General features: G+C 36.7%; 1 protein-coding gene across 2 annotated transcripts in view; it reads right to left on the bottom strand.

The window, feature by feature from the left end:
• Positions 1 to 21,791, bottom strand: part of SLC25A12 (solute carrier family 25 member 12) — a 48,147-nt gene that overhangs the window by 14,610 nt on the left and 11,746 nt on the right. For both annotated transcript variants that reach the window (XR_010080783.1, XM_063400523.1), the window contains exons 5-13: positions 15,208 to 15,347; positions 12,596 to 12,742; positions 11,373 to 11,511; positions 10,058 to 10,151; positions 9,410 to 9,494; positions 5,302 to 5,386; positions 4,683 to 4,841; positions 1,457 to 1,509; positions 1,182 to 1,262 (exon numbers count right to left, since the gene is read on the bottom strand). Coding sequence is in view for 1 of the 2 variants with exons in the window: in XM_063400523.1 (XP_063256593.1) it covers positions 1,182 to 1,262; positions 1,457 to 1,509; positions 4,683 to 4,841; positions 5,302 to 5,386; positions 9,410 to 9,494; positions 10,058 to 10,151; positions 11,373 to 11,511; positions 12,596 to 12,742; positions 15,208 to 15,347 (983 nt within the window). In the remaining variant the exon portion in view is untranslated. The remainder of the gene's footprint in view (positions 1 to 1,181; positions 1,263 to 1,456; positions 1,510 to 4,682; positions 4,842 to 5,301; positions 5,387 to 9,409; positions 9,495 to 10,057; positions 10,152 to 11,372; positions 11,512 to 12,595; positions 12,743 to 15,207; positions 15,348 to 21,791) is intronic.

The raw sequence follows: 21,791 nt of genomic DNA, 5'->3' as shown, positions 1-21,791 counted from the left end.
ACAAACACAAATGAATTATATTCTCTGCCATTATAGATGACCTGTATTTGCTTTCTGTGTTACTGAGCTTTCTAGAAAAAGGTTAGTCTTCTGCTAGCTACACATTAGAGCTGCTTTCTCACATTTCTCAGAAAATAAACTTTGTACACTGACAGGTGAAGACTCAAGCATGTACCAGGCTGCCAAATTCAATCAGGCAGAACTATAAGCAGTCTCCCTTCAGGGCTGTTTCTTTGAATTAAAAGTTTGCAGAGGTCAACAACCTTTCTGCCCCAGGTTTTGTTGTAAGCCAAGGAGGTTTTATACCAGCCTGTCAGCCTACTCAACTGGAAGTCATTAGTGTTCTCTGCTACAAAAGAAACCCAACTCAAGCCTTAAACATATTATAGGGTTAACAACTGTCAGGGAATCCCACAAATGAAATTAGCCAATGTGCAAAACCAAAAGAAATCTATCAGCAATATCAATTCAAACCACTTACAGATTGCTCAAACATCCACTGAATTACAGCCCTAATTTCAACAAGAACATGGTTTGTTTTTTAACTGTATTTGGATGAGGGATGTAATTAGCATCTGGAGGAAAACAGCTGCATTTTACACAAAGTCATTTAAAGAGACAATTCACTCACACGTTACCTAAAAGGTAAGGCTACGTTGTTCATTTTTTCCATATTTTCTCAACAGTAAAAATTTCACATACAGCAAGTTAAAGAGTATATTTCTTTTCCTTCTTAAAATCTTCAGCAAGAATTAGATTTTCTTAAACTATTCCAGACACCTCCATCCCTCCCCTGAAGGAAACTTAATCATGGCTATAATCCATTCTCAAGGAGTACCTGCATCTTCCCAAACTAATGATGAATGGCAACCCAGGAGAACACATGGAAAGGGAGAATAGGGCACCCTCTTTTTGGGACTTTGTGAATAAAACCACTGCTGAAACTGGAAGTTACAAACTGGGCCAAAACACGTTGTTTAGGCACATCATTCCAAGAGAACTTAACTCATAAGTATGCTAAGCTTTCCAAACAGAAAAAGTCCTTTTTTTAGTTCTTGTGACTCGGAGAATAAAGAGCACTCCTGTTCAAATTGACAAAGCACACCTATTAACTGTCATTCCAACTATTCTGGACACGACTGAGAATCAATTTTTCCTAGGAAAGCATGACAAATACTTACACAGCCTCCAGCAAGGACTTCTGCAGGGAATGGAATGGAACCATCTTTCTTAGTAAATTTGTCTCTGACAAAGTCATTAACCTAATAAAGATACAATATATTACACACTATTTTAAGTTATTGTACCTCCTTATTAATATATATCAAGTACATCTGTAGCCATATATATTAGAATGCTTGCAAGTGGTCATCTTTCACACATTTTAGAAAATAAATCCTGTGCATGTTAACAAACAAAAGGATGCCAGGGAAGAAGGAAAAAAAAAGATACGTACAGTTAGCTTAATAGCCTTTTCTGGAGCAACACCTATCAGCTGTGGTAACAAGCCTATAGAAACAAAGACATCATAAGGCAACATTATCTTCCTAATAGAGAAAATAGTATTTTAACAGTGCTGTACAGAAATACCTTTCTGCACAGGGAATCCTTTGAGGTGGATGGCATTTAAGTGTGGGATGCTGCTAAAGCACTGCATATTCATACCAATATGATTTTATATTACAATCTCTGTTGAAAATGAGAATGAAATGTGTGACTACATCTGCCTTCCTCGACCAAGGCAAGCCTAATGCTATTGCTGTACAGAGGGAAAGAAGTTTAAGGACCAAACACATACCTTGGATATTTCTATTACATAAGAGTTTGACTTTTTTAGCCCCTTAGCATCATTTTCCCACAAAGCTTGCAATCATGCTTTAAAATGGGACAGTAATTGAGAGATACACACATGACTATGATAAATCATCAACTCACTTCTACTTGACTCACTAACCTGAGTTTTCTGAAGACTCAAGTCAACTAAGGGTATAAAGGATTTTTTCTTGTTCATTTCAACACAGTAGCATGAACTTCTTTAAAGCCTAAAGCATTTTTTATCTTACTAAGAGGAGGTATTAGTGGACAGAAACTGATTTTGACAAGGTCCTTGCTCCTGGAAAATAGCAACTATCAAAATGTACTGCCATTTGAAAAATGCACATAACACTTTTCTAGGAACTAATAGGTTTAAGACAAAAATCAGTAGATGGCAGTCTTAACTTCCTAACATAACACATTATAACAGCATCTGCTATTTTTAAATCAATTTTCTCCACAGTCATTTTGACATAGGTATAGATCATAAAACCTAAAGTTGTTTTTATTAGATATGGTCACTTCCTAATGTTATTCCATGGTTATGGAATATCATTTTGTCAAAAGTGTTTGGCAGTTAACTAACAAAAAACCCCACAGCAACAAACCTGTATCAATGCCACCTTTCACTATTTGTTAAGTACAGAGAAATCATAACTAAAATATTAAATGTTCAAAATTCCCAGAAGTACTCAGTCTGCTGAATTTTTATACTACTTCCTTAAAAGGAGGCTCAGAACAAAGGTGCCTTAATAGAAAGTGTGGCAGTTAATATGTGCAGTGTAGTATTTTCTTCCAACATAGTACTTTCTGTGTGATTTACAGACTTACTGTGCTGAGGAATGGTAGTTATTAAACACAAAAAAAGGTTGACAGTAACAAAAAGAAATGGTGCCCTCCCAGCCTGAATTTCTGATCTTCTGAAAAGACAGTCCAGCTCTGCAATGCCTATACTTAAAAAAAAAGCAAACCTACCAGACAAAATACTGCAAGGCAATCCCCCCACTCTGTTTATTTACACAGCTGAACTCACTGGGCACACACATTTGGTGTGCCAGAGAACCTGGGACACTGCATGGTCTAGTGAAGGACCTGAGAGGAAACTATTAGTTCTGAAGCTGTCTTTGTCTGAAGCAAAGGTGTCTTTATTTTCTTGACCCAAAAGAGTAAGTTTTTATTTAGAGTTAGAACATTTCCAGTTTGTGTTCAGTTCTATTTTTTGAACTGCGGGAAACAATTACATTGTGCCATTATATTATGGTATAGATGTATTGTTATTTACAGTACAATTAGGATAATCCAGCTCAGAAATGTAAGAACCCAGTAACAGACCCACAGTCAACTCCATAAGTGTTCCTGCTGTTTAGTTTAACACACTTCCAACAGACCATCTAAATCTCTGAGTCCAAATCTTAGCAACATGCTGACCATTAACTGTAACAGTTTCAAAACAACTGCATGAACTTCTTACCCTAAACAATCTTAAAAACAATTATTAAACAGGCTGTTAAAAAGTTTAACAAACTGACATTCTTTCAAACAAGAACATTTTTCCAAGTGTAAAACACTGTTTTTAACTTGTCAGTTGAATCATCCTTGATTTTAAAGTGTTTGAGTAAGGTCAGAAAACAAAAATAAAATAACAAGTTATTTTAGATGCTGCTGTGCAGAAACAGAGGGGGGAAAGAGAAAGAAAACAGTGCTGTAGAACAGCACTGAAGAATCAGCCTCATAGATGTAACTCAAGTATTTGCTTTTATGAAAGATTTAGCATCAAAAAAAGAAAACTATTTACCAGTACGACATAATTTACAAAGACTACAGCTCTTTCATTAACTGTGCACCAACATATTCCTTTCCTTACTTATTTGCATAGCAAAATCCTGAAAGACCACAAAACACTCTTTAGCCAGAACACACAGACTTTAACATGAAAAACTTCTTAGATACTGTCCATAAAGGACACTGTCCAGTGTCTTCACTGCCTGAACACATCACAAAGCAGAACAAAATGCTGTAGCCATCCCATGAGTTTGCTGCACCTAAAGAAACAGGTGTGCCAAACAATAAATAACTTGCTGAGCCTTATGAAAATGGTGAACTTCATAAAGTTATGAGAAACTAGAACTAAAAATAGAGAATTCAACTAAGTATCTGTTCAGAGGGCTGGCAAGCACATGCCGTGTGTGTAAGTCACCTTACCAATGTGATTAAAGCTCAGTCTAACTGATAAAAAGATGAATTCTTAACCTGTATCTTACGGTTTTGTTCTTTTTCAAAATTACAATTTTCTGAATTTCACTGGTGATATTTTAAAGTAAAACAGAGCAACATAATTCAATAGCAGAATGCAACTTCTGTTGATGAGATAAAATTATAAAGCAAGTCTCACTACCTGCAAAAGTTTGAGGCCTAAGATCTTGCATCCAGTTTACAGATACATTTCCAAGTTACTGTCTTTTGTCTCTTAACAAAAAACGTTTGCTGTAAAACCAATCTTTATTCCTCAGATGCCAATCTGCTTCTGATGTCTGACCCCAGCCGAAAGTTGCAATCCCCAATTTGTGAGATTAAAATTATATCCTCAACAATTACACCCCAAAAATTAGGTCTTTAAATTACTTAAGCAGCAAGGAGCAAATCACTAACAACAACAAAAAAGCGCCCAGGTTTTCCCAGCAATTGTTTATGATGAAGGGTGCACAATGGAAGATAAATACTGAGCTCAGAAATGACAGCAAAATTAGACATGATATCAGATACTCTGATTCTCCCACAGGAAACTAGTTGTTGAGGTATTAAAATAAAAAGAGGGGGGACAGAAAATTACTGACTTGATGTATATGTATCTTTTTTAATTCACTTACCTCTGTAGAGACCAAAAAAGCCTTCAAAACGCAAAACCTTTTTAAAGCAGTCGAAGCTGTTCTTGTACATCAGCTCCCCTACGACGGAGCCCGTGGTGCGCTGGTTCTGCATCCGAGTCTTCACCAGGTCGATGGGATACACGGCAGTGGCACCAACAGCTGCAAGAAAGCATCCCCAGGATTATTCCTGCAATGGCATCTTTGGGGGAGTCTATCATCATGGTGATTATTTTCTACAGCATTTACTTAAACACAAAGAATATGGAGGCTGGTAAGACCTCTGGTATCTTGGAGGTAAGAAAGAACAACAATGAAGGTCCAGGAAAAAAGTGTCAAGGAAAGTGGATTAGAGTGTTACATAAAACAAGGTGTGCAGAATGAAGAACGCCTATCTGATTGCCACTAAGGAAATTTGTTACTGGCGTAGTTTCAAAGGACTGCAGAGGGATTCTAGGACCCAAGTGAGAAGGAAAGAAAGGGAACAGCACAACCAAAATGGTTCCAACATTCCATTTTACACATGTATAACCAAAACATCTACCTTAGATGAGACCAAGTAGTCTGGCAAAACTGTGTGAAATTAACCCAAGCTTGGAAACAGAAAGCAGAAAATACTCACCTCCAGCAACTGAGCCTAAAGTGAACCTGTAAGCTGACTCAGCTATCTGGAGCCAAATAGGTCTGCTTAATTCTCCAAAAGATTGCTGTGTGAGGGAAAAAGAAATGAAAAAAGCTTGAAATTCTGCACAGGAAAACAAAGGCATCTATGAATTGCTTTTACAATGCTGCAGAAAGAATCTGATAAAAATTAGTAGCTTTATGTTCAAGAGGAAGAAGAAAAAATAATTACTAGATAATGTCTATTGTGCCTAATGGATGAAGCACATTTTCCAAATACTCCTTTCAGAAAATATTCCTTACATATTCCTGGTTGTGCCAACCCAGTACACTGGTAAAACCAAAACAATGATGCTCAAGAAAAAGAAGAGAGAAACTCTAAACAACTTTGCTCTTTTCTGTTCTGTTGCCTTTGAATTTTTAAGGCACGGAACTCCCTTTTGACTCAAATAAAATTCACATTTCAAAAGGAATTCATAGAATATCTCACAGACAGGCTCTATCAGCACAGGACATATTTTAAGATTACATAACCATTAATCCATAGCACAAACATGAAATTTCATGTCTTCAAAACAAACAAAAAGTCAATTATTCCTAAAAGTATCCTCCACAACACTTTTTCATGCAGTTGTTAATTTACAGAGCAATGCTGACCTCAATCCTTTCAATTACATACACTATTATAAATGTGTTAAGTATTCTAAGTAATACAGTCTGCACAGAGAATATCCGCAGAGACTCCTAATTATGTTATTAAATGGCTATTAGAAACAAGGTAACTGATTAACAAGATGTGTTCACAAACCATAAGGTATGTAAGATGGGCCAACTTTTCATCCAAACATAAATAAGACAATTAGAAAAGAAGTGATATTATGCAGTATAATTTGTCTGGGCTATCTAAGGGGCCAAGATATTAACTGCTAAATTCCATAGTAAAGCAGATAGTAAAGTCCACTTTGCAAACACAAACCTGTTTTTCCCCAGAGTACCCTGTATCGTTAGCAGCTGTGCTCCTGCCACAGCTGGAATGTCCCCGGACCCCAGAGCGATGCACATGGGGAATTTTCACAAAGATTACCACACACAGCCCTCTCAGCTCCCTCTCCAAGGCTGCCCAGGCAGGCACTCAGCTCACTGACACACCACAGAAACACAGCACAGGCTGCTCTGTTTGGGCTGGTGTTACACCGCATGTACAAAACCCCCCTGCACCCATAAAGTGTTACACGGCATAGACACAATACAGGACTAAAGCCTATGAGGTCAAGCCAAGAGGTCATTACCTGTATAAAACCATGGATTTTATTTTACACCATTTTTCTACAGAATAAAAAGGTACAGCTAAAACCACTTCCCTCCACAAGACATTCTCCTCCCCCACAATATAGCTTAACAGAGAAGAATAGGGAAATTCTAGGTAGCACCAAAATTACACACTGCACATGCAGACCAGCATAAAAAAAAGCATAAATCAAAAGTACTGCCTTTACAAGCAACAGAAACAATAAATCCAAAGAATGTCCTTATTATTGTAAAACCACGATGATTTCTTATGAAGAAAAACAACCAAAAAACCACACACAAAACCACTCAAAGGATAATAAAAAAAACCCATGAAAATAAATTATAAAATTCAGATATGTTTCTTTTGATTCATGTAAATAAAAGACACATGCAATAATATACCCCAAAAAGCCATAGAAGAACTAGTTCTTCATTCCACTGAAATTTTCTCCTAGTTTAGCACACCTGCTGCCTTTCAGCTGGTTTAAGATTATTCTTTTTTCAAAGCTTCACACGGTTCTCATCAAAATCCAATCATTGCATTTAGACATTAATCTTAGTGAATGCATCACTGAAAAAAAATCAAATTCTTTCTGAAGGAAATGTCACTTTTATATTATTAAATAAGTGTTCACAAAGTTTTCAGTTTGCTTGTGTGTTCAGATGGATATGTAAATGAATGTAATTAATGCTATAGCTTTCAAATCATGAATATTTATAAAGAGAAAATTACTGTAGCTGTCATCCCCATAGGATATTCAGCTGCTAAGCTTTAAAAAAATCTTACACAATGAAAAAAATTGACAATAAAGTAAACATGGTTGAAAGCAGGCTAATTTTCATTTCTGTCAGATTTATATAGAGTGATTTTATGTAAAATTTTAGATTTTTCTTTACAAAGGGATTTTTAAATCATATAAAACTGATTACAGAATTGGTTTCATTTCCCAGGGACAGCTGGACTGCACTGAGATGATATTTACTCTTCATGAACAGATATCTTTCATTTTGTCAATACACTTGACAAATGACACTTACTGTTCACTTAGGATAAGGGCTAATAAAAGACTGTTCCTTATAAACTAAATAAAATGGAATTATTATGCTTTCTGGTGTCTGGTTTTAACACAGAATGTAGAATAAGATGAAAATATAATGTACTACTTCAAGAGTATGAAAAGAGTATATTCTGTTCTAGTGATAAGTGAAACTTTCACCAGTGAGCTCATTTTAAAAGAGTACCAAGCTACAAAGGTAGTTCTGAAAAGTGAAGTAAGTTAGTATTTTATTTACTCGCTCAGAGACATGAGTACGAAAACACTGATTAACACCAAAGCTGGCAGTGGAATGCCATTACAAAACTTCTTAAAAATATTTATTAGTCTGGACAAACATTGTATCCATATTTCTGAAGCATTCCACTCCATCATTGTTGTCATCAGGAATCCACAGGAAGACTGCTACCACCAAGCAGGTTTTGGACATGTATTGGCTCAGACATGTCTGATTGCCTAAGGACAGCCAAGGACATTGGGACAGCAACATTAGGAACAGAGCAGACACTGCTTCAGACTAGTATGTTTGAAAGAGAACCAAATTATCAAATTCTGCTCCAATAACAGTAACTAAAACAATGTAAGTCAAACACCTCTACAATCTTTGGTCCTAAATCTTTAGGTCTTCCTGTTGTAAAAAGAGCCACTGAAGTAAGAAGCAATGTATATCAACATCCAACTGCACAGCCTGGAACTCCTATGCTCTACTGTACATGTGTAGTGTTTATTAAGGAAACTATGATAAAAGCAAAGCTAGCAAACGTAAATGTAAACCTCTGGTGAAATAAAGAGTTGACATTCCACTACAATACTTTTCATCTTCTAATTCTACCCTTCTTATCAATCCCAATATATTTGAAGTTCCCTTCTACTGTCTAGATGGGATAGCTAGCAGGTACAGTAAAACTCAAGTATCATTTTAGGTAAATGGGTAAGCCAATAATTTCATCCCATTTTTCAAAAAAGGACACATTTACAAGCTTTACGTTTAATACTTGTATTTTTTACTACCTGTGTTGAGTAGTGTGGCAAAGCTGGAGGTGGGGATGCAAGGGTGGCTTTGTGAGAAGCTGCCAGAAGCCTCCCTCACATCTGACAGAGTCAACACCCACTGCTGGCCAAGGCCAAGTCCATCAGTGTCCGTGGTGGACCTCTGGGGTTACATATTTAAGAAGGGAGAACAAACCTGTGCAATGGCAGCTGGTGAGGGGAGTGAGAGAATATGAGAGAAACAATTCTGCTGGCACAAAGGTCAGCCAAGGAGCAGGAGGAGGTACTCCAGGCACTGGAGTAGAGATTGCTCTGCAGACCCGGTAGGACCCCACACAGGAAGAGGTGGATGCAGCCCCAGGAGGCTGTAACTGCATGGAGAACCCACGATAACCTGTTCCTGAAACACTGCACCTCGTGGAGGGGACACACCCTGGAGGAGAGTGTGAAGAACTGGGTTCCACAGGAAGGACTCATGCTGGAGAGGCTGATGGAGGGCTGTGTCCTGTGAAAAGCCTTTCCAGGGGTGAACAAATGTACTGATGGTAAGGAATCCCAGTATCCATATATGCTCATATCCAAACAGGCCATTCTGACACCTCATACCTTGTCTAGACACATAGAATATCTAACAGCCTGCACCATTTCTATCCTTACAGCAATACACAGCATGCTCCACTTGTCAGAAATCTCTTTAAAGTGCATTATTCTTATTTTTCATTTGCAAGTACATGTTAACATTCGCTCAATTTCAACTTTTTTTTTTCTACCCACCTGCCTCTGGAGCTCTGCCAGGTTGTAAGGCAATGCACCTTCAGCCAGGGGTGCTATTCTCTCAATATCTGCCAAAGTTAAGCGCCTTTACACAAGGCAGAGAAAAGCAAATTATGGTTAGACAAAGCATCAAATATATTCAGTACAGTATTCCTGGCCACACCTCACAAAGTACATCTGAGTTTAAAAAAAGATACTTGTCATATCTGAATGCAGACCTTAGAAATCTGCTACACTGCATTAAAGAATGCTTAGAGATGAAGGGAACATGGATTATTCAGAAGCTAGTTCTTCACTATTAGTAATAAGGAATATAATACACAAACCATTTCTAGCTATTTCTATGTAAGATTTTGCATGCATTAAAGATCCATGCAGAACATCAACCAGTGCAATGTAGCCTTTTGGGAGTGTTGTATTTTGCTAATTCATATGTATACGTATAATACAACAATTAATAATTGTGTTTGACATACACAATTCACTTACAAAACCCATGCACACAACAAAATCAGTTTACACTGAATAAATTACTGTAACAAAATATAATGGAACACAAAGCCTTTTAAAATTAGCACAAAAATAAGAGGTCACACAGGAAACACAAAAATTATGATTGCAAAATGATAAAATTCATGATTATGTTACCCAGTAACGCTGTATAAGTCTGTAAGTTGGTAGAGAATATCTATTTCCAGTGGTGTAATTTGTCCAAAGTGGATTGCAGAGTGTGCAAATTCCTCTGGGTTTAAAAGGGAAAAAGAAATACAATATTTGTATTATTTGTTACATTTCCTCTTTGAACCCTTTCAAACAACTTTAATATCATAAAAACGAAGTCCATCACCAAGAAGCAAAATCCATAAGGCAAAGGGAAAAGGTATCTTTAGGAGCACATCTATCCTGAAACAGGCCTTCCCAACACAGACCAAGTCTGACTCCACAGCTCTGACTTAGGATAAATATTCACCAAAGACAACAAAAATCCTCAAATTAGCAAGCTTAATAAAACACCCACACTTTGTGATTCTTGCTTCTGAAGTTCTGCAAAACAGAACAAAACAGAAGAATGGACCACTATTCACAGCTTTAAGGGCAACTGACTCATCTATTCCCATCATGTCCAGACCTCTTCCTCTCATAGCTCTGAATGACTCCAAGCTTAGGTATCCATCTGGCCAAATTACACAACATATTTATGACATAATTGGCAAGTTGCAGTTAACAAGTGTGAGCAGTGAAAACAGCAGCCTTTTTTCTCAACACAAATCCAAGCAAGAGGTATTTATGCATCTGTACCAAAAAACACTGCTAGGCAATTTGTTAGGACAATTTGGAGGATGAGAACAAGCATCATATGCTTTCCTTCAGGGAAAAGTATGCAGAGCATATGAATATAAGCTAAACAGAGAAGAAGAAAAAGAATAAAAAGAACTTGGCATGCTTTTTACCACACAATGGCTTGGCTGGTCCCATCCATACAGGCAGTAAAACTGGTGATAAAATGTCATAAAATGGCTACAAAAGCAATCTGCTTATGTCTGTGACAGGACTGAAATAGGGCAACCTCTCACACGCACAGGGATTTGTTACGTACTAGCTGGCATAACCTATATAGAAAACCACTCGGATTTTCAAACCTAACCCATCCCACCCATTCCTAGGAGCTTCCTGTCTCTAAGCAACAATGCATCTCTTTCAAGGAGCTGTAAAATCCTCAGTATTATACTGACTTGCAGTTACTCATTCAAACAATAACGCAACTCCTGCCAGAATCTTCTCTTTAATGAGCTAACTGAAAATACTCACTAATCTGTGAGGATGAAAAACCTCAGCTACAGCTAAAAAAACCACTTTCCCAGTGGCCATAAACTCACTTCTTACTCACTTTAACCCATGTGCATCACCAATTACAAAATGGACAGAATAAAAAAATTAATAAATTGTAGGAAATACATCTTACCTTTTGTAACTTCAACATCTCTTCTTGTACCTGCTATATTACTGTATATCTTCCTAACAAGATCCATGTTATTCAAAAGGGCATTAAATGCATTGAAAAAGGAGAAGCTGACCTGATGTGATACAGTTCCACCAGCTACCTTTAAAAATTAAATTAAAATAGTTAAGTGCCTTAAGGACTTCTACAACATCTTATTACAATTACAGAAACATTCATTTGAGCAAATTATGAGAGAATTAAAGGTATCTTTCTATTCCTGTCATTTTAAGATATTTTTAATAGAAACATGAGGGGAGAATTATTAGACGGGATACTATTTTTGTGGTAAAGATTAAACACTAGGAAACAATTAGGAAATAATCATATAAGTAGATTATTATTCAAGTTATCTGATAGACACATCAGAAGTGTCACTGAGTAATCTTCTGAAAGAGAAATGCATGCAAATGCCTCTAGATAAAGGCACTGATTTCTTGCATCATACATCAATGACCATTTACTTCAAAGTCTAAAGTTAGTAGATACTCTACATTTTATAGAAGACAGTATGCCTTTATGAGTAAGGCAAGGCAAGATTTATAGGTAAGATAGTAAGATAAAAGTTATTACTTTATCTTTTATATAAATTTCATTTTTATGTAATTTCATACTACATGCTCTCAGATTATAACTTGTATGTTATTACTTTACCTACAGATCTTGCCAAACTACCAGGGCTGTAACCATTCTACCTCTAGAATCTACATACTGATTTTCCAAATTCTGATCTGAAAAAGAAAAGAACGCAAGAGTATATAAAAGGACAAAACTGTAAGTAGTCTCCAGCTCTTGAGATGTCACATATTCAAATATAAAAACTGGATGCTTTTGTCCTAAATAACTTCCACTGGATTTGATGATTTTAAGGGTCTTTTCCTCTATGGTTCCACAATTCTATGATTCTTTCTGTAGCAAAGTTTGCCCCACTCCAGTGGAAAGTACAGTAGACTAACTCAAACTGCTTCCAATGGCACTTGAAACATGTAAACCAGAGTGCCAACCTTTCCACTACTGCAGCCAAGGAATGCTGCCACGTTTCACTCCATTATGAAGCTGATGATCTCTAGCACAGTGAGGCAGTGAGTGATAAACAGGTAGAAGACAAAGTGGGAGAGAAGCAGAGCCAACTTCAAACATCACAGCTATTAAACACTGAATTCAAGACGCTTTTTGTTAACACTTACTGAAACTAAATTTTCTTCCACAAATGGAGTTAGCATATGGGAGCGAATGGTAACCATGATCTCGTTGAAGTCCAGCCCTGTTATCAGACCACTTTTACTTTTGTCCTTCAGTGCAAAGGCCTGTCTTGCATGTTCTGACTGCAGCTCCTAGAATGAATATTCAGAGATAGCAGATTAGAAGCAAATTCTGTAACCCACTCCTCACAAAACTTTCACTAATTTCATATTCTTATGCTCCAACAGGTCTGTGCATATAGACAATAGCATAACTGCAGTTTAAACTTCAAGGGCAGCTCAACTAAAATGAGAAGTCTGCATACTGATTTTATCCACAGATTCATGCCTCTGCAAAGAAAAGCCTCAATTCAGCTGTAAGGAAATATGCACTTTCACTAGAGTATTTAAGAAATGAACTTCATCTACCCATGTCCTGCCTGCTATCTATTCCTTAATTAAATACTTAAGTGTTAGAAAAACTTCTGATACTGATCTTGAAGACACAAAGTGAGCTGATCTCTTACATATCCAAGATGAAATATGACTGGGCTATTACATACTAACTCATTGGAAAGTACTTGAAAATAAACAGGAGGACAGTGAAAATTATATAATATGGATTTAGATTGCCCCAAACAGCTGTCTCCCATAATGTCACAAATGGTCACTCATTTCAGACAATTTAAAACTCCTATACAAACTGTAAAAACCTTCCTACAAAGATCACTGTGGTAACCTAACCTCAAGATAATGATAGTTGTAAATTCTATGTCCAGAAAAAGTTGTTTCCTTCTATTCAAGCAAACAATAAAGCCCATTCAGCTGTCATTAAGACCTCTAGAAGCTCCTAAAAAAATAACCACGTTCTGACAGACAGTAAGAAGAGGGCAAACCATCTAGCTTATATCACCTTTACAGTAATTTCTCAACTTTCATAACCTCATGAACAACATTTTCTAGATCAGGTACAACAAACTCGCTCTGATTAAAGTCTCAAACCCCAAAAGATGGTGTTAGACCAAAAGAAAAAAAACAATCTTATATAAAAGGAGGGATAAAAGTACCCAAATTGTGTACATACTGAAATTACTGCAAGCCACATCACCCTTCCCTACTAGGAGTTTTTATTATATCATGTCAGTAAGAGGCTACTGTATCTTACATGGCACTGTCCTGGAAAAACAAACATAAAACCAGAGCAGACATTTATAACTCTGCTCTGAGTTCCAAACAAACCATTTTGGAAGCAGGTGCAGAGGAGGGCCATAAAATGATAGAGGAGCACCTTCAATATGAGAAAAGGCTGCGAGTTGGGGCTCTTCAGCCTGGAAAGGAAAAGAAAACAGAAGGCTCCTGGGAGACCTTACTGTGCCCTTTCAGTACTTATAGGGGCTTACCAGAAAGATGGTGACAGACTTTTTAGTAGGGCCTGCTTTGCTAGGACAAGGGGTAATGATTTTAAACTAAATAAGGGTGGTAAAGCCCTGGAACGGGCTGCCCAGAGAGGTGGTAGATGTTTTATCCCTAGAAACATTCAAGGTCAGAGAGCTCTGAGCAACCTGATCTAGTTGAAGACATCCCTGCAGATTGCAGGGGGGTTGGACTACATGACCTTTAAAGGTCCCTTACAACCCAAAATATTCTGTGACCCTATGAGGTATTTTTATCTTGAACAATAATTACAGATTATGTCAATTGACATCTATCACTCCTTACTTTTAAGTCAAAACTTTTCTTGCATCAAAGGCAGCTCTAGAAGTGCATAATCTATTTTTCTTCACATCTACTAGACAGGCAATTATAAGTTATATCACAAGGTGGTAATTGTCTTTTAATTTATGGAATTCAGTGCAATTACCAACAACTCTGTGAACTTCTTTTCCATGAATTACAATGTAAATTCCTCCTACTTTGCTCTTTCTCCATCCTTTTAAGATGATATTTTCCTTTCCTTCCTTCTACTATAATGTTCAATTCATAATATGTTTTAAATGCCATTTTTTGGCTTAGTACAAAGTGCAGTTCAACAAGTGAAATTCTTTACAGCCCAATCCCTAAAGGGTTGTTCAGCAACATCACAGGAAATCAGATTTACCTCCTGCAAGCTGGCTGCATGTAAGACTGAACTCCCGGAATGTGTGTGGTAGCATGCATGCCAGTGAGAGAAAAGAAGTGATAAGTATTAGAATGTTTATAAAACTCAAGAAATGCTACAGAAGCTAAAACCTCTACAGGGGAGTTTTTATGGTCAATAATAACTGCCTATATTAAGGATGGTAACTTTCTCTGGTAGAGTTTAGTTTTGCTATTGAATTCCTATAACAAAAAAGACCTTCAACCCATTTTGTTTAACAACTATCAGTAAAATGTTAATTTCATAAACAGAATGTTTTGCCCCATTCTTTTAAAGGAAGGTATTCACGTTACAGCACAATGAGTACACACTGCTTACAAAACTGGTATGGAGAAATAACAATTCATCATTAGCTGCCAGGATTAGTATCAGATAAGTACTATCACTACCAGAATAAGCTCAAAAATTGTAATGGTATTAGCGTGTAAGTAAAAGTTAAATGAATTTCAGTTCCAACTTTGGAACAAGGTTAATAACTGACCTGAAGAAACTGAGTGAACTCTGCATAGTTAAGATGCTTCTTCCTGTTATGTCCAAAATGCAGTCGAATAAACTCACAGTCCCAGTTGAACGGGATTTGATGATGAATAAGAGTTTGTTCAAATATTTCTTTGACATTTGCTTTGGGGAGGGAAAAACAACAGGTGAGCCTTGGAGTACAGTAAATCTACAAACATTCCAGGAGGAATACAAAAAAATTATGATTTCAGCAGCTGTTTAAGAAGTGTTTTTAGCTTGTTAAGAATAATTGCTAACTAAACCATTACAGGCCTGTAAAAGAACACATTTGAGACACAAACGCTACTTTTTGTATTACTGCACAAAACCATGAAGTGTGTTTTATTTAGTTTTAATTAAGAAGCAATTTCCCTCATGCATGACAAACAAAAATTATTTTGCATTCTGTTATAAAAATCAATAGTGATTCTCTGTCTCTGCCAGGAGTCAAATTAAGCCCTTTATCAAGAGCAGAAATACCTGCACTACAATCTCAGGCAATATTTGTCATACTAAGTACGGTTTGATTGAAACTTGATTATTACAATCACACTGTCTGAATATGGCTATTGAAGATAGGTGTAAGAAATGACATCTTAAACATATCATTAACTCAGCAGAAAGCACGTTATTAGATGCTTTTGATAGGGCCCTAGTACAAAAATCCAATCCTATAAAATATAATTGGTAGTCTCAGTTATTAAAATGTTTTAAGATAAGTGAAGACAGAGATGTCTTCCTTTAAATGAAGAAAAAAACCTGCCATTCCAAATTATGGAATTCTCCACATGCATACTGTACAACTGAAATCTCAATGCTAAACATATTATCTGAATTCAGGCAAAAACCTCATCTGAAAAACAGCATGCATTATTCATAAACAGCATTGCCATGCTGAAAAACAAGCCTGCTTTTTGTGCAGATTATCAAACACATGAACTGTATAACAGGACATCTACGCATACCACATGAACACTTGTCAAAATTTCCCTCACAGTATCTGAAATGGTTTATCAACCTAGAATCTGCTACAACAAAATAAAATGTGGCATACAGTTAAAATTTAAAACAAAATACAAAATATTTCAGCTGATAACACACCTTTCATACATTTAAAGTTTTGCCAAACAAAATGCAATGAGAAGAACTTTATCATTTGATAACTCTATCAAGATCAATTTACTTGAAGTAAATGTATTGCTTTCTCTATGCTACAGGACTACTTGATTCAGTCATAGTTTCAATTCTGTAGTCTATTAGTTCTAGAGCAAATCTAGGAAATCCAATATGTTTTCATCTTTTCAGTGAGAAAAGGAAAGGAAATGTCCAGAATGTCTGTCTCAAACCAGGGGTATACAGTCAGATCCCTTGGCTAGATCACCTCCTCCACAGTTACAGAGATTATATATTCAAAGGGCAGATTATGGCTTGTGATTAATCCTTAAATAAAGGTCAAACACAAGAGTCAACACTCTACACTTTAAACTAGTTTCCACTGCTAAGTAGGATAAAGGATTTGTTAGAAAACCTACAAGAAGAAACCTAAAAAACTGTTCTGACTATTTGCAACTGACTACTCATACCTACTCACCAGTATCCATGTGCAAGGTGAGGGTTAAGAAAAAAGAGACAAAGCACCAAATACATAGTGCTGAACTTTTGGCCATACTTCCTCTGAAGGTTCTGTTTGCAGCACATTTATTCATCATGGTTGCAAATCAAGGAGTAAAGGTATGCACATTTAAATTCCCTACTTAGCACTAATTCACTGCAGCTTCTGGAGTCTCCGTGTACTACAAACACAAACAGGTCAGTGCAGCTCATAATGGAGCCTGCAAAATGGCAATGAACTTCAAACAGAGCAGAACACAGGCTGGCTCTACTGGCTTGGCCACCAGTGTACAAACAGGATGCCAACTGGCTACTACTAACACTATGTAAAACTGACTCCAAATACACGCTGAGCTTCCCGAATGAAAACCTAGAAAAGAATGTGCTGAAGCAGCCAGAAAATTTAAATCATATTTTCACTTGTTTCCAATAATTGCTTCTCTTATCTTAGATTTAAAAAGCCTTTTTTCTTTAAAAATTCTATTTTCTTATTCATCCATGTTCACTGAGACAGATTTTTCACTTGTTTTTAGTGAGACTTAAGCCCCTGGTGTTTTCACAACTCTCAAGCATTTAACTGTATACTACTTAAAAAAACAAGAATCAATTTCCTACACTCAATCTTTTCTTCATAAAAACATTTACAACTACTCATCAACGTATCTCAAGTCAAGATTCTTCAGCACAGAAAAATAATAGTTAAATTAATTAATAAATTTCTATTCAATAGTTGAGTGTATTGGTACTTGATGAATTCCAGAAATGGCTAACTAGCTTTAATAAACAGTATCCAAACTAGCTTGTTGCCTCTCTGAAAACTGCGGTGCTTTCCCCACTTCTCTCTTCCATGCAATCTCTGACACTCAATATATTCTGCATGTATTAAATTAGACTGGGTTTAAAGATACACCTTTGCATATAATGCTTAATTACTTTCATGTTGGCTTGGTTTATGAAACACTTGGGATACAGCGGCAAATCTGTGCATTTGTTTTAAAAAATCACTGAGGCACAGAATGGTTGGAGATGGAAGGAACCTTCAAGATCCCCTAGTTCCAGCCCCCCTGACATGGGCAGAGACACCTCCCACTGGAGCAGGCGGCTCAGAGCTCCATCCAACCTGACCTTGAGCACTTCCAGGGATGGGGCATCCACAGCTTCCCTGGGAAACTCGCACCAGTGCCTCGCCACCCCCACAGCAAAGTAACTGACCCAGTTAAACCCATGGAACACTCCAGTTTACCAAAGCCACCTGTGATACTCAAACACCTCTTGTTAGGTGCTAAAACTTACTTTGTCTCCCCAAGAGCAGGGGCACTTCCTTCACAATGTATCAACAATACCTTTATAATCCAATTCTGCTGGCTCCTCTACGAAGGGAAATAGCCATCACCACAGCTAACAACTTGTGTGATGAGAAGCAGCAAACAACCAGTCACACTGCAGAAATTACACACAATGTGATCATCACCTACACTTTCACCACTCTGAATTATCAACAAATGTTCAGGTTTTAATTTATTTTTCACAGCAGAAGCAAAGCACTGACAACAAAGAAAACAGGCAACATTAATGTACAGGTGCTGGCTTTGCTTTTTTTTTCATCTTCCTCAGTCAAAACCTAGTAATGCTTCTAAATTAAGATAAACTACAAGTGTTTCAAATTTCCAACAGAGCTATTCTGCAGGGGGCAAACAGCAAATTATTTTTCAAGCCTTTCATTTTAGTAGGACATTTCACAGAACGCATTCATTGTCCCTGTCAATACATGTTGCTCATTTACTAATGTCTTCCACTCTTTGCTCACCTTTCTGCAGCGGAATTCTTTCCTACTGAGCTGATAACTTTCTTTCCAGGCTTACAGTAATGCATTTTCTTCTCAGATAGGCATACAAGTCAGAAGCCTGATGACATACTCAACTTACCATCAGCCCCAGGAACAATAAACCTACTACTCTAGTGTACTAGTACATTACCTCCAAGGCGACACACATTCTCACAAGATTGCTTCAGAATTTCCCCACCCAATCATTTTAAACAAATTATAGATGCTTGGAGCAGCTATCTGCAGGCAGCACACACATGACTAGCTCAACTTCCATCAAACACTGTTACCTATCAGGCTCAGAAAAACTATACAAAACCCCAAAGATTCTAGGCAATAATCAATTTCATATAAGGAGGAAGAATCCTTTAAATTATAAACACTATGAGGTCTCGTTGGTGGCCCATTGTGGGGATGAGCTCAATACTCCAAGTAAACCTTGCAGCAGTACCTATTATTTATTTTGACATATCAGCTCCCCAAGAAGCAGAGTGGAAAGCTCATACAATTCCAGTGCCATCAACCTGTTAACAGTTTGCCATTCCCTCACACCAGTGATAAAAAGCAATCACACTTCTTAGGGACACAAAAATATAAAAGTGGTAAGTTTTAAGCAGCAGCATAAGTATGGTGAAGATTCGTTGTTTAACAGGGTTGTTTTGGGTTTCTTTAAATCTGTCTACGCAGTAATCTACTGTCCAATTTTTGCATGTTTCACGACTAATGTACATAAGGAATTTTAACATTTATATATTGCTGTTGTTCACTATTTCTGCTAAGAGCGTATTTTCACTTTGAAGGATAAAATAAGGAACGACAGTTAAAGGCAGAAAGACATTTTTGTAGCACCTGATGCAGGAGAAGCGTATTAAGAGTAATCCACATGAAATACAATAATTACATTTATATGAGAAAGTTTAAATAGAAAGTTACATTTTATTTCTACTCTTATTTTAAAAGGATTACTGATTCTATTGAAAGATGAATGACAGCCATAATAAAAAGTTGTCAATACATATAATTTTAACATGAAGTTCTCTTTTTTTGCTCCCTCTTGTTGAACTAAGGTTTTGAAAAAAAAATAGTAGTAGTGGTAGTAGTAAGAGTGGTTCCCACTCTGCACTGCTCACAAGCATTCAAAACTGTATTTTAAGCCTGAAAAAAATCACGTAACATGAAATAAAAGGAAAAAATAAAGTCCTAACAGCGATGTTTCCTACATTATCTGCATGTGTTAAGCAAAACGCTCTTTGAAAACACGCAACTAATGTAGTAGAATGTAATGTAGAACAGGAGGCCAAAAAAACTGTTCCAGTTTATTGCACTCAATGAAAACATGGATTTTTCCCTTCTACTCTCGTGTCTGTAGTCATGTGATTGTGAGTATTTTTTCTGTTAGTATTTTAAAATATATTTCCAGTCTTTATGGTTGCCAGTAATATTTTTGAAAGCAGAACTTTTAAGATGAAATCCAAATCCTAGCATTTTCAACCCAGCTGCCCTTTTAGAAATGGTGAAGGAGTGAGTACTAGAAGTGATTCCTGTTCCCTGGGAAATAATACCCACAAGCAAAGCATAAACATGTACTCAACTCCCTTCTCTTGCTCATCTTCTTCCAGTGTTCTCAAACTCTACGTCCTTTAATTAAGGAAAACCCACACTTTCTTTCTCAGATTAAAACTTGTCTAAAAAAACAGATTGGGCAAACTTCAGTATCCCTGTATACTCAAATGCTGTAACTATTAAACTGATGTTTATTATTTCAGTTCACCAATATTGTACATTTTCACATAGTTGCAATATGAGGCATCTGATCGCCTTCCTCCCCCCCAATGCCTTTGAAGAAGATGCTGTTATACCCTGTAAAATATTTGTAATTAGATTTTGAGTGCAGGATGTTTTTAAAAGCCTTAAATTCAGTTCCATAAATATTTTCCAATTATCTCCAAAATAATTCTGAATACAGAAGAATCATAAACATATTTATCTCTTTCTATCCACACCAGCATGTGTGTTTAACTGAAAAAGCATCTGTGAAACTCTCCAGTTCATCAGAGAATGGCTTTCTTTGTGGTGACCCTACAAGGAAGAACAGCTGGAAAATGCCTTGAAATTGTATATTCCAATTAAAAGTGATGCAGTCCAGATCACTGTATGGTGTGCCAGAGAGATAAATTACAAAGAATCCTTTTACTTCCAGTTAGACAACCTATTTTTCATAGAAGTTTTGCAGATAATCACAGACTTCACCTTTTAAACACAGTAAAGATTATCTACTTCAACATCAGAAAAAACCAAATAGCTTGAGCAGATTTAATATTCAGGTTTGCTTTAACCTGAATTCAGGTCAGAAGATCTGCACAGAATAGAAATAAAAATAATATTCCCTAGTACAATAGTGTTAATTTTATGGAGTGTGTTTGAATATTTCACTCATGTTAAGTAGCACAGTCAATACATCCCATAATCAAAGGAGCAAAGCGCTTGTCAGTCTTCTCTGGTTACAGACAACAACCTGAAAAAAACCCACTTGTCTTCATCAGCTTCAGCTGTTATCATTTAAATATTTTATGGATAATGCAGTATTGTAAGGGCTCGGCAGCAACACATTTCACATAAAATATTCACCTAGGAAGCACTGATGAAGATGTAGGAGTACTTGGTTAGAAATACATGCCATTTCTCTATTTCTCCATGATTAAAAACTTGTTTAAACTACACTGTCACTTGTATCAATGGGTTACTAAAATAGTCATTTTACTGCTTTTTATTCACCATGCTGACAGCAAGCCCAGTGCAGCTGAAACACGTAGAGAGCACTGAGCGTGCTGTGCAGTTTGCTCAGGCAAAGTAGGTCCAGTTTCATGTTCTTGCAATGGACCTACTTTACCCATGTTGCAGAATACCAACTACACACTTATGGCAGTCATTCATACAGGATTTCTGGATGTCCACAGCTCCTGGAAAAGTGTCCCAAAACAGTAAGAAAACAGTAGATGACATTAAAGTGATAGAAGGCTTCATGTTTCAACATATATGGCAGACAGACAGTGATTAACGTAGCATACAAGTATTTCTACAAAATCGTGTCTAAAGTCTTCTTCTAAGACAGTTCCTCCGTGACACAATAG

Source organism: Prinia subflava, chromosome 6 (assembly GCF_021018805.1).
Source record: "Prinia subflava isolate CZ2003 ecotype Zambia chromosome 6, Cam_Psub_1.2, whole genome shotgun sequence".
In the NCBI taxonomy this organism is placed as follows: Eukaryota; Metazoa; Chordata; class Aves; order Passeriformes; family Cisticolidae; genus Prinia; species Prinia subflava.
The sequence above is the reverse complement of the archived record's forward strand: the minus strand, read 5'-3'. Positions and strand labels throughout refer to the sequence as shown.